At 40.2% G+C, this 12,098-nt stretch overlaps 1 protein-coding gene across 1 annotated transcript in view; it reads right to left on the minus strand.

The window, feature by feature from the left end:
- Positions 1–6,577: 6,577 nt before the first annotated feature.
- Positions 6,578–12,098, minus strand: part of Nup153 (Nucleoporin 153kD) — a 60,017-nt gene continuing 54,496 nt past the window's right edge. The window contains exon 8 of the mRNA XM_070085399.1: positions 6,578–8,502. Coding sequence (XP_069941500.1) covers positions 8,418–8,502 — 85 coding nt within the window. The 3' untranslated portion in view covers positions 6,578–8,417. The remainder of the gene's footprint in view (positions 8,503–12,098) is intronic.

The following is a 12,098-nucleotide window of genomic DNA, read 5'->3' on the forward strand; positions in this document are numbered from 1 at the left end:
TACCACAACCTCGTACTGCTAATATATCTAACTTTTTATTTATGTAATAAATTTAGTTTTTTTTTATTTCAGTAATAAAGTTTTTACTTACCCTTTGCGCATATAACATTTTTTTTAGTTGGTCTTGAAGGCATGCATGGTTTAAGATTCTTTATCTTTAAGATAAAAATTAAGAGTATATCAAATCACTACATTACGAAGTATACAAATATACAAATAAGAAAACCTTTAGGATGTAGACCCCTCATGGAAGGTTCCTTGATGTTGGTGAGGGGCTCTTGATTTAGGGAATTGGATCTGTGCTCCAGTTCCCCGAATTAAGCCTGAATGCCTTCCACATCCCCCCCCCCAGGCGCTGTATAATCCTCCGGGTTTAGCGCTTCCCCCTTGATTATGATAATAATAATTTAGGATGTAGAGTATTTCGGACAACTTAGTCTAGCTGTAAGAATTACATAGTTTGATTTAATTTTTAAGTCTGCACGTGATATTAAGTATTAGGAAGCATAAATAAACACGAAGGAACCACAATGAAAATAAGATTTTATAAGGTTGGCTTAGGTTATATCTACATAACGTACTTATTTTTTTTATCTTCCAGTAACGTGTGTGCCGTCAAGACCATTGAAAAAAAAAAGAGAGAGAGAGAATGTTATGTATTCAAAGCCTAAAGAAAAACTTGTGTAATTTAATCTAAGATAAATCAATAGTCAGACAATGTGACATCATTTTTTTTTACAATTTTCTAGAGGGTAGACATAAGACAGAAATATACATGGGAAAACCCAATAAAGCCAGTGTAATTTACTTCCACTGAGGTCCTTAGACGTGAATCACAATGAGAATTCGGATAGGATCAGATATATATTGTTCAGATCTCCCAAGTAGTATGAAGTGGAAATAAATAAATAGGCTTAGTGACTTTTACAGCTTGTGAACATGCGTCTGACAGCGATGTTCAATATGTTGCCTATGTAGGATAATACAAATATTGCAACAAATGACAATTAAATATATATTTTATATACTATTACATTTAATATACATATATGTACATTAATTTTCAAAATAATTTTATTCATAGTCTGTGTTATTATTATTGTTATTATTATTATTATTATTATTATTATTATTATTATTATTATTATTATTTATTATTATTATTATTGAGTTAAGGTCCTGGCCTGAGCTGAACAATAATTTGTTCTTTAAAATGTCGGACATGTAGAGTATGTGGGCTTGTTTTGTGGAAACGGAATAAATTTTTTTTTTACCTAACTTAAGGAAACCCAAACTAAATTAACCTAACGTAATTTCACTTTACTCCGCCAGCTGAAAATATGGGAATGCGTCTTTGTTTACGTTGCTGTGATTGGTCTGGTGCGTTACACGACTCCATACAAACCATACCACGGGTGGGGTTAGAACCTGCGATCAGTCACTAAACTCCAGACTCGATACTGTTGATTGGTTGTGACATGCCCTTCAAAATAATTTATTCCACAATAACAGTTTTCAGGGTATATTATTATTATTATAATCAAGGGGGAAGCGCTAAACCCGGAGGATTATACAGCGCCCTGGGGGGGGGGATGTGGAAGGCATTCAGGCTTAATTCGGGGAACTGGAGCACAGATCCAATTCCCTAAATCAAGAGCCCCTCACCATCAAGGAACCTTCCTTGAGGGGTTTCAGGGTATAGATAACATGCTTGTATTTTAAATATAATGCGTGTTCTGACCAGGACCTAAAATATATATTGATTATTATTATTTATTGTTGTAGTTATATTAATATCATTAACACATCGGCCGTCTCCCACCCCACATAATGCCAAGGCATAAAAGAGGCTCTCTTTACATTGTAACCCACTATTGTATATACACAATCTCAATGTACTGTTTGCAAAGACATTAAATAAATAAATAAATAAAAATAAATAGGTAGGGCGACCAGAAAAAAACTTCCCGTCATTCATTAAACTACTATCTTACCAGAACTGTCCTTGTGGCTTATCGCTTCTTTTTTATTATAATAATAATAATTACCAGAACTGTACTGACATCACACACTTCATTATCATGGGGGAGCACTAAACCCGTAGGGATTATACAGCTCTTGTGGGGGGGATGGAAGACATTTACGCTCAGTTCAGGGAACTGTATTATTATTATTATAATGAAGGGGGAAGCGCGAAACTGGAGCACAGATCCAGTTTCCTAGATCAAGAGTCCCCACCAGCATCAAGGAACATTCCTTGAGGGCAGGGAACTGGAGCACAGATCCAATAACCTAAATCAAAAGCCTCTCACCAGCATCAAGGAACCTCCCTTGACGGACAGTTCATTCAATTCAAGTTTATTCTCTATAAGGGTTACAATCTGGGGTTTACAGGTTTTGGGTATTGTGTGGTTTACATGTTATAAAATACAGAGGGGGCCACTAGGACACTAGCATGGCTAGGCATTTCGAGCAGACTTAGATTAATTCTTTACATTAAATCCTGCGCTGTATAGTCCTTGTGGCTTAGCGCTTCTTTTTGATTATAATAATAATAATAATACATTAAATCCTTACAGATTATGGTAGTAAGGCTAAGTGACTACATCATAATTTGTGAGTTTAGCAATGTGAATGCTTTTGTTTTGGCACAATACAAAGTGTCTATATTGGAGTATCATAGGCAAACTTATGACTAGTTAGGATTTATTATTTTAAGATTAAGATTAGTATTTCTGGGTTTATAGTCAGTGGGTGAGTGAGTGTAATTGTGAACCACCAGGTGGTTATCATGTAGTTAGTTGTCAGGGTGTATCAGGGAGATAAGATGTTTTCTGCACTCCATAAGAGTGTAGGCAGTGTACTTTCCCTTGTTAAGATTCAAGTTCGGCTAACCAGTTTCCCTGAATCCCTTCATAAATTATTACATGAAGGGCTGAACTCCTGTGCGTCATTTAGCACAAGGGGGTTGCTGAACTGGTACCTAGTCAGTACCTGACAAGCCAGGCTGTGGTTCGTATGTCGGTTTGCGTGCGGCCAACAGTAACACCCTGGTTGATCAAACCTGGTCATGGACCTGGCTGTGGGGACGTTGACCCCTGAAACCCAAAGTAAAAGTGATAAGGTTCTTAATTTCTTCATGTTATTTTATTGCATCAACAGTATGAGGGATGGGATCATGCTGTTAGCGTATTATAATCAAAGAAAGCACTAAACCGACAAGGGTCATACAGCTTATGTTAGTGTAATACTGTAATGTAAGAGTCATGCAGTGTGTGTAGGCATTTTGGTTTAGAGGAATGTCTGTTGAGTTGCCAGTCCATGTCCAACTGTCTTTTCGAGATATGCAGTCATGATTTTGTAGCACTGGTGGCAGGGAAGTACATCATGGGAGGAGATTATTATAATAATCAAAACCAAGCACTAAACCCACAAGGGTCAATCATGGGAGAGAGAAACCTGTAGGCAATCAAATTCAATCCGAGGATAGGTTCAATTCCTACAATGAAGAGCTTCTAACCAGCACTAAGGCACCTACTAAGAAGGGTAGCAAGGAAGTAGTGAGAGACAGGTGAGAGAAGTGAAGAGATATTAGCAGCATTCAAAGAGGTGGTTGTGAGAAGTTAGTTAACTCAAGTGGAGCCTGTAAAAGTAGGATAAACTTTTTTTTCTAGGAAGGATAGGGGTAAAAAAAAAAAAAAAGATGGAGTTTTGTAACGGTCTGATTATATGCCAAACCCTATTTTACTTCAACCAGCACCATGAAGGATGTTCTTTTCATTTGAGGTAGGTTTGGGGATAGCCACCAGGAAATTTGCTGGATAACCGTAGTACCATGTGCGGCATTCTTGTGGTACTGGTTGTAGGTATCCCACCTGCAAACATTGACCTATGTACAATATACTAAATTATTATAATCAAAAAGAAGCGCTAAGCCACAAGGGCTATACAGCTCACAATATACTAAAGGGAAAGTTCATTACCATCTAACTTTTGTTTAGCTATATTAGTCAGGTATTGCCTCCATCTGTAAGAAGGGTGGACCAGAGTTTTAACTTTGGTGATTCGGTTGTGGTGTAATTTAAATCATTTTATGTCCAGATTTTATTATTATAATCAAAAAGAAGCGCTAAGCTACGAGGACTATACAGCGCTGCAGGGCAGGAAGCGAGGGCATCAGGTGGCAAAAGGGAGATGGATGAGTAATAGGTTACGGATGACAGCGGGGTAGTGGATGGTGAAAGGGTAAAGGGCAGCAAGAGACTGAACTAGAAAGGGTTGAGGGGAGTGCGAAAAGTATCATCAGAGTTTGTGGAGTAAATCAGTCGTTGTCAAGAAGTCAATGAGAGAGTCGGGATTAAAGGAGGGTCCATCAGCAAGAAGGGAAGGTAAAGAGAGAGTAGTAGAACGAAGACGACGTTGGAGGTAAATTCTGCGTGCTCGTTGATAGAGGGGGCAGTCTAACAGAATGTGGCTAATCGATACTGGAACTTGACACTGCTCACAGAGAGGAACAGGGTGCCTCTCCATGAGGTACCCATGAGTAAGACGAGTGTGGCCAATGCGAAGGCGGGAGAGAGTGGTCTCCCAACCTCGGCACTGATGACAAGAAGACGGCCAGTAACCTATGCTCGGTTTAATAGAATGAAGTTTGTTACCGAGCAGAGTTGACCAACGTTGCTGCCAACGGGTGCGAAGGTGGGTAGCTATTGCGGCAAAATAGTCCAGAAATGGAACACCTCGATAGGAAATTGGTAGTCATGTACTGCTGACCGCGCAGCAGTGTCTGCCTGTTCATTGCCCTGTACGTCGACATGACCAGGGACCCAACAAAAAACAATATCTTTATGTTTGGTAGAGATACGGCGTAGCCAAAGTTGGATACGGAGAACTAGGGGATGAGATGTATCAAATTTTCGTATAGCCTGTAGAGCACTAAGGGAGTCTGAGACTACTACAAATGATGACACAGGCATAGATGTGATACGAATAAGTGCTGCAAGAATGGCATACAGTTCAGCAGTAAAAATGCTAGCTGAAGATAGTAAATGCCCCCACACGACGCTGTCCGGAAACACTGCTGCGAATCCGACGCCGTCTGAAGACTTAGAGCCATCTGTGTACACAGCGGTGGCATGAGAATGGGAGTGGAAGTGATCAAGAAAAAGAGAGCGGGAAGCCACCGTAGGCAGTTGAGCAGTTTGAGTTTTGTTGTATGACTGTATGAGATGATGACAGTAGTGCCTCAGCATGAAATTGAAGGTACAGTCACTGGGAGTCGTGACAATGGTATGGACACAAGAGTTTATCGACTTGCTCAGCATCAGTAACTATGTAATGGTTAATGGTTTCAGAGATATCTCCATGATCCTTACCATGCCTCACATCTCAGAGGGTTTCTGCAAGTGGATGTTTTGGCTGATATGGGTCACAAGTTCTTGTGCAAGCAAATGGTCATTCAGGCATGCTTCACAATTATCTGAAATGAAAAACATCTTGTCCATTGTCATGTTTGGAAGAATTCTATTAGTGGGAGAGGAGAGGTTTCCAGGGTTTTTCCCCTTAACGTGAGACCAGAGTTTGTATGTTGTCACCATCATCGCTTGTTTGTAATTGTCTTTTGGAAGATTACCTGCCACTTTGTCCTTTGGTGCACAGACGACCTGTAAACTGTCACTGCATAATGGATGAAGTTTTCATGGGGAGGGAGCCAGAGGTACCAGAGAAGGTAGGTAGCATGCTGATATTGGGCAGAAAAGTTATTCCAGGTTCTGAGGCCATGGCTGTGCAGAAATCAAAGGGAGTCATAGTCACCTGGGATCCAAGAAAACTAAACACAGTATTTCTCATTTATTCTAAGATAAAAATAAAATGGGAGACAACTCAAAGAAAAAAAAAAAAAAACTGAAAAAAAAAAAAGTCACCTTTGCTGCAACAGGTATTGTTGTTCACTGGATATCACCTCTTACCCTGCTAATACACCAGGATGTCAATAGAACCGACTAAGGCTGAGGAAAAACTGCCTGTTCAGACACGCAACAACAATGCAATCATCTTTTAGCTAATAGCGAATGTGGGCAAACCTGGAAGAATGCCAGGAGGCACACACACACCTTCAGTTGCCATACTTGGATCCAGTCACTTCACATACCTTAAGATGATCCAATTCCCATCAGGTAGAGACCCAATCACCATAGCATTACCAACAAAAGCTAAATTAGGACAGGACTAAGAATGATTACTTTTCATTCTGTTTAGGAGCTGGATTTCAAAAAAAAGGGAAATGTCTCCATCCGTAAAACCAGGAGAGGAAGAGGTGAAAGTATTCACATTTAATCTGTAGAAAGGGAGAAAAGGTTCAATTCCTTGAATTAAGAGCCCTTTTGTTATGGCTAAGAAACCCCCTTTTAAAGGACAGTACCCATAAAAAGTGTTAGCACCAGTGTAGCTGATAAATTTATCTGGCTTTGACAAGCTTCTTCCATACTCTCCTTAATATACCTGGAAAAATTTCTTAGGGAATATTCAAAATCTTTCATAACATTAACAATACTGAAAAGGAAAAAATACAAAGTCATTTGTTGTAGTACTGAATGCTCCTTTATTGAACATTTCACTCACACTGAGTAATGCAAAACCGAAGACACATACACTGAGCAGTCTAACTCCTTCACACACGCACACTTCACGGCTTTGTACATGTGAAACTCACATTAATATAAAATAATAATATTGATAGAGCTAATTACAATAATAAACCTCTCAGGGATCCAACAGACAGGACAATACAAGGGGCAGTACGCTTGGCATCTCACAACCAACCACATAAACGTAGTCACGGCAGCAGCCTCCCAGTAACACAGCATGTCCGTCATATATACCACGCTAATGAAGTGTTCATGTACAATTATAAGGAGTGAGCCTGCCTGGGTATACTATTTACATCACTTATATATTTACTGAAGCGCACATTTGCCGCATCTCGTAGAGGCCTTGCGTCTGGCATGAGCAACACTACACAGGGTAGATACTCATGATGATTGATATTAAGGAGCAGTCCCAGAAGAAAAAAGGGGCTATAAGAAAAATACCCATTATGTCAAACTAAAGAGAATAACCTTAATAGCAATCATCTGCAGCAAACACCCAACATAAAATGCTAGATTCATCTGCACTATTTATTTAAAAAAATGTACAGCCATTTCATAGCAAGGCATCAGAATAAATCTGTGCGACAAGAGAACTATGAACATTCCTAATGAGAATGTGCCCATATGGACACAACATATAAAATATTTAACAATGTTCTAACAAGGAACAGTGAAACAGCATTACTGGAAAGGCTGGGTAAGCTTCCCTTATGTACAAAGAATGTTCATAGCACTGAAGTTTTTTCATATAACCTTTGAAAAACCAAAGCTAAACCAAGTGTCTTGTGAAGATGAAACCGTTAAAAACAAATTTCTCCCTGTGTAATGCTAATGGAAATGTTATTCCCATATGTGAAATAACAATATTGGTTGCATACATAAATAAGACCTATCTCAACTCCAAGGATTTGTGCATAAAAATAAAAATCATCCATTTGGCACAATGGACGAAATCACAATTATACATTACACAGGTGAGGCAAATGCTAGAATCCAAATTCACAAGTTTTACAAAATATTTGAGGATGTCCAGTGCAAAATTCCACAATTTCATATTCATAAGCAAAATAGTTTTTCCTTGCAGTGTCACCATACAAAGAGATCCTTCATTATTAAAACCCAGTACAATGAAAATGAAATTGTGATAGTTCCAGACACGCTGGTGTGGACTCCTAATTATGTACAAGATAAACCACTTGTCCAAACAAGAGATCAAAGAAGTTGCCCACGCATATGAGATTTTTTTATTTAACATGTTTACAGATTTATATATATTATATATATATATATATATTTTTTTTTTTACAAAACTTAAATTTCCCATACTTAAATATTTCAGACATTTCTTAGCTCTTGGTTTACTGGTAAAAAGAAAATGCTTGTACTCCCAATAAATCTTCTCTCTCCTAGTTTATGAGGAACCTGTGTGTATACAATAAATATGCAGCAACACTTTACAATCCATAAAACTAATAAAAGGACCTTTAAACAGTATTACAATAGGCATTTCCCTATCATAGTTTCATTTATTACCAAATGCAACATTAAACAAAATTATAATGCTAGATGCTGTACTATTAGGCATTGATTTTAACCAATTTTCTAGAAAAATGGCAAATTAATTTTTTATAACTGTACTAATGTGCATAATCTTTTAAATAATTGTATCTAAGCTGAAGCTGTTGTGAGTTATATAAAAGTATAATTTATGGTAAAAAGATAAAAAAATCTAAAGACACGATTTGGTAAAAATAACAAGTTGTGGCATTACTGCTTTCGTGCACGTCTGACTGCTTTCTTCACAACACGTCCACTAGGAGGAGCTGGGGTGTTAAAGGGGTTTTCAGAATTTCTGAAAAGGAATTTTTTTTTTTAGTACAAGAGATTAGGGACTCTTCCAGAAGGCATGATATAATGCATTTCATAATATATACATGGATATACAAGTACTGCATTAAAGTAAAAAAAAATAAGAGGCATAACAAAAGAAAATGTGAAAGCTATACAAAGTATGAGTACAGTACACAAATAACCCACACATAGAAGAGAGGAGCTTATGACGACATTTTGGCCCAACTTGGACCATTTACAAAGTCACACAAACAATAAGGAGAGGAGGAGGGAGTATACATAGGCCAGCAGACAGGGATGAGACAAGAGGTGGCGGCAGCAGCAGCAGCAGTAGTATTCAGTCAAATACTAAGGAAGAGGAGCACTGCAAGGGAGCTAGGGGCCCACAGAAAGTAGGAGCAAGAATACAGGAGGGGGGGGGGGGGAATAATAGACAAATACCCAAGGCAGCAGAAAGAAAACCCAAAGGAGAAAGAGGAAAGAAGTAAGGGGAAGAGGGAGAAGGGTAAAAAAGAATCAGGTTAGGTCATGGGTGTTCTGAAGCTTGGAGCATTTTACAATGTAATGAGAAAGGAAGGCATCTACAGAGACAAAGCCAGGACTAAGATTCATGTAAGGAAAGTTGTGTATAAGGGAGGATTCAACCAGATGGCGACTGTGAAAGTTAGAAGACCAGTCTTGCTCCTACCCTCTGTGGGCCCTTAGCTCCCTTGCAGTGCTCCTCTTTCTTAGTATTTGACTGACTGATACTACTACAGTGGACCCCCGCATACCGTTGGCCTTACATAACGTTAAATCCGCATACCGATACATTTTATCGCTAAGATTTTGCCTCGCATACCGCTAAAAAACCCGCTCAACGCTGTTCGTCCGAGACACGTCTATGTGAGGCCTGAGCCAGTCTCACATGTTCCGCCGGTGGCATTGTTTACAAGCCAGCCTCCGCGGTAACATCCAAGCATACAATCGTAACATTTCGTATTATTACAGCGTTTTTGGTGATTTTATCTGCAAAATAAGTGACCATGGGCCCCAAGAAAGCTTCTAGTGCCAACCCTGTGGTAAAAAGGGTGAGAAATATAATCGAAATACTGTGGTACCATGGTCAACTGCTGCTGCTGCTGTAGCACCGTCAGCTGCTGCTGCTGCTGTACCACCGTCAGCTGCTGCTGCTGTACCACCGTCAGCTGCTGCTGCTGCTGCTGTACCACCGTCAGCTGCTGCTGTTGTAGTACCCTCTGCTGCTGCTGTAGCATTGTCTGCTGCTGCTGTAGCACTGTCAGCTGCTGCTGCTGCTGTAGCACTGTCAGCTGCTGCTGCTGCTGTACCACCGTCAGCTGCTGCTGCTGCTGTACCACCGTCAGCTGCTGCTGCTGCTGTACCACCGTCAGCTGCTGCAGTACCGTCTGCTGCTGCTGCTGTAGTACCGTCTGCTGCTGCTGTAGCATCGTCTGCTGCTGCTGTAGCACTGTCAGCTGCTGCTGCTGCTGCTGCTGTAGCACCGTTGTTGGTGTGGCTTATTGAGAATACCAAGAAACAATTAACCCCAGAGGGTTAGCCACCCAGGATAACCCAAAAAAGTGTGTCATTGAAGACTAACTTATTTCCATTGGGGTCCTTAATCTTGTCTCCCAGGATGCAACCCACACCAGTCGACTAACACCCAGGTGAACAGGGAAAACGCCTGGAACTAGTGCTCATATTGGTGAATTTAAAGCCAGCAAAGGTTGGTTTGAGAGATTTAAGAATTGCTGTTGCTGGATCAGTCAGCTGTTGCTGGATCAGTCAGCTGTTGCTGGATCAGTCAGCTGTTGCTGGACCAGTCAGCTGTTGCTGGATCAGTCAGCTGTTGCTGGACCAGTCAGCTGTTGCTGGACCAGTCAGCTGTTGCTGGACCAGTCAGCTGTTGCTGGACCAGTCAGCTGCTGCTGCACCACGGTCAGCTGCTGTTGCACCATCAGCTGTCTCTGAACATGACTTGTCCCGAACCTGTCCGTCCAGCCTGAGCGCCTGCCTTGCCGTCATTGTTTACAAGCCAGGGTGGCCGGTTGCATGCATACATTCGATACATTTTGTATTATTCCATTATTTATAGTGCTTGTAACTGCTAAATAAGCCACCATGGGCCCAAAGAAAGCTTCTAGTGCCAACCCTGTGGTAAAAAGGGTGATAAATACTATCGTACCACAGTCAGCTGCTGCTGCTGCTGCACCACAGCTGCAGCTGCACCATGGTCAGCTGTTGCTGCACCCAGCTGCTGCTGCACCATGGTCAGCTGCACCACAGCTGCTGTTGTTGCTGCACCACCATCAGCTGTATTACTCAAAGATGTGGAGAGAGTGTTGTTGGTGTGGCTTAACGTGAAACAATTACCGAGAAACAATTAACCCCGGAGGGTTAGCCACCCAGGATAACCCAAGAAAGTCAGTGCATCATCGAGGACTCTAACTTATTTCCATTGGGGTCCTTAATCTTGTCTCCCAGGATGCAACCCACACCAGTCGACTAACACCCAGATGAACAGGGAAAAATGCCTGGAACTAGTGCTCATATTGGTGAATTTAAAGCCAGCAAAGGTTGGTTTGAGAGATTTAAGAATCGTAATGACATACACAGTGTGATAAGGCCTGTTCTGGAAGAAAATGGCAAACAGGACCTACAGTACTCAGGAGGAAAAGGCACTCCCAGGACACAGTGTCTCATCAGTCATTGCTGCATCTTCAATAAAGGTGTCATTTATTCTTCATTTAGAAGAGTAGTACATGCACAATATATACTGTGCATGTACTATTCTACTATTGTGCATGTATCCTTCTCTTTGTGTGTAGGAAAATGTATATTTCATGTGGTAAATTTTTTTTTTTCATACTTTTGGGTGTCTTGCATGGATTAATTTGATTTCCATTATTTCTTAAGGGGAAAATTCATTCGCATAACAATAATTTCGCATAACAATGAGCTCTCATGAACGGATTAATATCGTTATGCGGGGGTCCACTGTACTACTACTACCGCCGCCACCACCTCAACCTCTCTTGTCCCGTCCCTGTCTACTGGCCTATATATACTCCCTCCTCTCCTCTTTGTTAGCTCCTCTCTTCTATGTGCAGGTTGTTTGTGAACTGTTCCAGTCACGGTATTGTGTCTTTTTTTGTTATTTTTGAGTACGGGATTGTTCCACTTATTCCATGTAATTTTTTATTCACAGGCATAAGCTGATAAAATCATATAAGGTCTGGAACCCTAGAAAAAAAACTTGTGGCACAGCAATAAGTACGAGTACAGCTTCTCCTCACTTAACGATAGAGTTCCATTCCTAAGACTGAGTTGTTAAACAAATTTGTTGCTAAGTGATATTTTTTAATGTCACCTTTGCACAATTTATAACATTTCTGGTATATTTTTAAATGTTTATACAGTAGTGTGCTGTATATCGAAATAAACAAAATAAGAGGAAATCAGCTCTAATATACATTGTTTAGGTATGAATGCTGGTCAAAGAGCCCATTGTAAGTCCGAGGCGTCGGTAAATAAGTACATCGCGAAGTGAGAAGGCTGTACTGCAAATAATGATACAAGATGAAAAATTCAGTTCAA

Source organism: Cherax quadricarinatus, chromosome 16, assembly GCF_038502225.1.
Source record: "Cherax quadricarinatus isolate ZL_2023a chromosome 16, ASM3850222v1, whole genome shotgun sequence".
NCBI classification, from domain to species: Eukaryota; Metazoa; Arthropoda; class Malacostraca; order Decapoda; family Parastacidae; genus Cherax; species Cherax quadricarinatus.